This window comes from Leptopilina boulardi, unplaced genomic scaffold, assembly GCF_019393585.1.
Source record: "Leptopilina boulardi isolate dan_hultmark-lab unplaced genomic scaffold, ZJU_Lbou_2.1 LbouV2_325, whole genome shotgun sequence".
In the NCBI taxonomy this organism is placed as follows: Eukaryota; Metazoa; Arthropoda; class Insecta; order Hymenoptera; family Figitidae; genus Leptopilina; species Leptopilina boulardi.
Genome location: NW_026137891.1, coordinates 1,797,738 through 1,802,362, shown reverse-complemented (window position 1 = coordinate 1,802,362; position 4,625 = coordinate 1,797,738). Strand labels below are relative to the sequence as shown.

Sequence of the window (4,625 nt, the reverse complement as noted above, 5' to 3'; positions counted from 1 at the left end):
GAATTTAGTTATTTGTGACTTTAGTTATTAATTTAATATTAATTAAAGAATTTAGTTATTTGTGACTTTAGTCGAAGTTTACTAAATGGAATAAAAATAATAATAATAATAATAATAGCAACAATAATATTTTTTTTTAAATTTATTCACATGTAAACTGGCTTACAAAAAAATTTGAAAATATTAATTTTCAAATGATAAAAATTAAAAGTTTCTAGAGAGATTTTCTCTTTTTTATTATTATTATTACAACATTTAATTACAACATCTTTTATTAATAATAATAATAATAATAATAATAATAATAATATTGATAATTAAAAACAATTTCTTTATTTTTTAAAAATTCTATTTTCGATAAATTACCAATAATATCTCACATTTGAATTTTGTGATTGAACATTATTCCACCGTTGTTGAAAATATCCTCGATTTTGTTGTAGATAAATTAATTTTGTATAATAAAAATTTGGAATTTTTTGCTTCTGACAAAAATAATTATTTATAAATAATTGTGGTTTTTTAATATAATTGTCCCTTGCATATTTCAATTTTTCCAAATAATTCACTTCGCTCAAAAAATATTTATATCTATTTTCATCATTTAATAATTTTTCCAATTCATTTGTTATTAATGGCATTCTATTATTTAACCAAAGTGAATTATTTGGAAAAATTATTGATTTTTCATTATTTTCATTAGCAATATATTGATTTGATTTTTTCAAATTTTTCAAATAATTCACTTGCGATAAAAAATAATTATATCTATTCTCATTAGTCATTAAACTATATAATTCATTTGGTAGTGAAGAAATGATTTTATTAACTGATTTTGTTGTTGTATAAAATGGTGTTATTGTTGGTTTTTTGTTTAATAATTCAGTTATTGTTGTTTCTTCATTTTTTGATAGTGTTGTTGTTTCCAGTGGTAACATTGTTGTAGTTTTATAATTTAAAAATTCTGTAGTTGTTTTAAGCGGTACTATTGTTATTTTTTCATTTGTTGATTGAGTTGTTATTGGTTTCACTGTTGTTTCTTTATTTAAAAATTTAGTTGTAAAATCCATTGGTTCCATTGTTGTTGTTGTTGTTTCTTTATTTAATAATTCAGTAGTTGCTACGAACGCTACTGTTGTTGCTTTTCCATTTGTTGTTTGTCTTGTTGTTTCTAATGGTTCCATTGTTGTTCTTTCCTTTGTAAATTTAGTTGTTTCTTCCAATGGTTCCAATGTTGTTGTTTCATTATTCAATAATTCAGTAGTTGTTTCAATCGTTACTGTTGTAAAATCCATTGGTTCCATTGTTGTTGTTGTTGTTTCTTTATTTAATAATTTAGTTGTTTCTTCCATTGGTTCCATTGTTGTTGTTGTTTCTTTATTTAATAATTTAGTTGTTTCTTCCATTGGTTCCATTGTTGTTGTTGTTGTTTCTTTATTTAATAATTTAGTTGTAAAATCCATTGGTTCCATTGTTGTTGTTGTTTCTTTATTTAATAATTTAGTTGTTTCTTCCATTGGTTCCATTGTTGTTGTTGTTGTTTCTTTATTTAATAATTTAGTTGTAAAATCCATTGGTTCCATTGTTGTTGTTGTTTCTTTATTTAATAATTTAGTTGTTTCTTCCATTGGTTCCATTGTTGTTGTTGTTTCTTTATTTAATAATTTAGTTGTAAAATCCATTGGTTCCATTGTTGTTGTTGTTGTTGTTGTTTCTTTATTTAATAATTTAGTTGTAAAATCCATTGGTTCCATTGTTGTTGTTGTTTCTTTATTTAATAATTTAGTTGTTTCTTCCATTGGTTCCATTGTTGTTGTTGTTTCTTTATTTAATAATTTAGTTGTAAAATCCATTGGTTCCATTGTTGTTGTTGTTGTTGTTGTTTCTTTATTTAATAATTCAGTAGTTGCTACAAACGCTACTGTTGTTGCTTTTTCATTTGTTGTTTGTCTTGTTGTTTCTAATGGTTCCATTGTTATTCTATCCTTTGTAAATTTAGTTGTTTCTTCCAATGTTTCCAATGTTGTTGTTTCATTATTCAATAAATCAGTAGTTGTTTCAATCGCTACTGTTGTTATTATTTCATTTGTTGATTGAGTTGTTGTTTCCATTGGTTCAAAATTATTAAATGATACCATTCTTCTTTTTCTTTTATTGAACACTTCCGTTGTTGTTGTTTCTTTATTTAATAATTCAGTAGTTGCTACGAACGCTACTGTTGTTGCTTTTTCATTTGTTGTTTGTCTTGTTGTTTCTAATGGTTCCATTGTTGTTCTTTCCTTTGTAAATTTAGTTATTTCTTCCAATGGTTCCAATGGTTCCAATGTTGTTGTTTCATTATTCAATAATTCAGTAGTTGTTTCAATTGATGCTGTTGTTATTATTTCATTTGTTGATTGAGTTGTTGTTTCTAATGGTTCCATTGTTGTTCTTTCCTTTGTAAATTTAGTTGTTTCTTCCAATGTTGTTGTTGTATCCTCCTTTAAAACAAAAAATTACATTTGAAAAAAATTTTTTTATTTTATTTCACCAATTTTTTTCTATTTTACTTTTTTTCAGTGAATTTTTAAATTTTATAGAAATACATTAATTTAATTTCATATTTTGATATCTTATATTTTTTAATTTCTTTTTAATTTATTTTCTAATTATATAAAACTTACTTGATTATCACTGTCTTCGGATAATGTTTTAAAAATTAATTTTGTATCATTATTCCTAAGTACATTAAAATCACAAATAATTTTTGTCACAGGTTCTCCATTAACAATATTAACACCTATTAGATATTTTTGAAATACTTGAAATTTTCCAAAACACTTTTCTTCTGATAACAACCATAATCTTCTTTTAAAACTCGTATTGCCATTAGTTGAATTCTAAAAATAGACATAAAAAATAATTTATTATTTTTTATTATTATTATTAATTAAAATTAAAAAAAAAAAACTTACTCTGCTACTATATCTGGCAAACACATATTGTTTTCCGGGAAAACTTGGTAAATAATCTGGCACTACAATAACAGCAACTGGACACGAAAAAGAAAATAGTTAAAATTATGTTTTTATTTATTTAAATAATTTATTATTAAAATTAATTCACATAGATGAAATTTTTTTATTAAAAAAAAAAAAATTTATTTTATAAATATGATTTAGAATTATAATAAATAATAATAAATTTAATTAAGTAGTTAACTAAATTAATTAAATTTAAAATAATATTATAATAAATAATGCTTCTAAAAAAGAATAGAGAAAATATTTTATTTACCAATATCTGATTCGTCGACTTTCGTTTGAAGATTTTTTGATGAACAATTGCAAGTTTCATTGCTCCCCAGTGAGAAAGAAAATAATATCATCAAAAGAAAACTCGAATAAAGCAAATTTAATTTCATCTGAAAATATAAATTAAAACAGTTTAATAAAAAAAAAAAATACCAATCTCAGAAAAAAATAACGAAAATAAATAAATTTAAAATTATAAAATCCACATAAATATATTTAGACTTACCTTGTTCGACATTTTTTTTTTTTTTTTTAATATTCTTATTATATTTCAATTATTCCTTTAATTATTTTTGAAAATTTATAAAAAAAATTCTGTATCACTTTAGAATTGAACGAATGAAAAACAAAAAATTAAATTTGGCACTGACGTGGATTTTTTTTTTTTTCAATTTTAGTGAACCACTCAACACAAATTTCTTGTTAAAAGTGAACGAGGGATTTTTGTACCTGAAGTTATTTCGACGACAATTGTTGAAGAAATGTCAAAAGAATTAGTTCTTTATGTTTACCTGAACTTTGAATTTTGTGAGAAAAAAAATTAAAGCTATTCAGTAAGAACTTTGTGGATAAACCCTCTGCGCATACAAAGACACATCAAGTAATGAGAATATAATTATCATTAATGTAGAAATATTTTGTTGCAACAATTTTTTTTTTTTAATTTTCACTAAAATATTTTGAAAGAAATGAACATTTTTAATTACTATTTTATTACATATATTAAGTTAAATATAGACAATATAATAAATTAAATTTTTAACACATGTATTGCACGGGAAATTTTCATTAAAAAATTTTTTTTACCCGAAACATTATTTTTTTCGAAATCTATGAAAATACATATTTTTTTATTTGATAAAAATTTTAAAATTTTATTCAAATAAAAATTATTTGGTTCAAGTAAATATTTATTTGACAATAATCAAGTAATCGAGTATTTGAATCAAATAAATTTTTTTTCCAGTGTGTATTTTCTTATTTTTTATACATAGATTTCGAAAAAAAATGTTTCGGGCAAACAAATTTTTGAATGAAAATTTCCCCTTGGAAAAAAATATAAAAAATATTTAATTATCTCAGAAAAGTTAATTAATTTTTAATAATCATAATTATTCAATACGGTTGTAAGAATTTTATTTTAGAATTAATTTTTGATTTATCATAATTTAATTAAAGAGAGATTAAAAATTAAATTTTTCAAACAAAAAAATTTTATTAAAAATAATTCTTATATAAAGAAAAATTAAAATATTTTAAAATATAAATATTAGATATAAAAATCTATTATTATAATATAATATATAAAGACACAAAAAAGTCGTTTTAGTC

At 21.5% G+C, this 4,625-nt stretch overlaps 1 protein-coding gene across 2 annotated transcripts; it reads right to left on the bottom strand.

Annotated features, from left to right (window-relative positions):
* Positions 1-312: 312 nt before the first annotated feature.
* Positions 313-3,884, bottom strand: LOC127284734 (mucin-5AC-like). Of its 2 annotated transcripts, none has more exons than XM_051310359.1 (5): positions 3,520-3,884; positions 3,277-3,403; positions 2,955-3,031; positions 2,664-2,879; positions 313-2,480 (listed from the first exon to the last, which is right to left on the bottom strand). In XM_051310359.1, the coding sequence occupies exons 1-5, from the start codon at positions 3,529-3,531 to the stop codon at positions 363-365; spliced, it is 2,550 nt and encodes an 849-aa protein (XP_051166316.1). In that variant the 5' UTR covers positions 3,532-3,884; the 3' UTR covers positions 313-362. The 2 variants fall into 2 exon arrangements, with proteins under 2 accessions (XP_051166316.1, XP_051166317.1); XM_051310360.1 differs by having other exon boundaries at positions 3,744-3,884.
* Between the last annotated feature and the right edge of the window lie 741 nt (positions 3,885-4,625).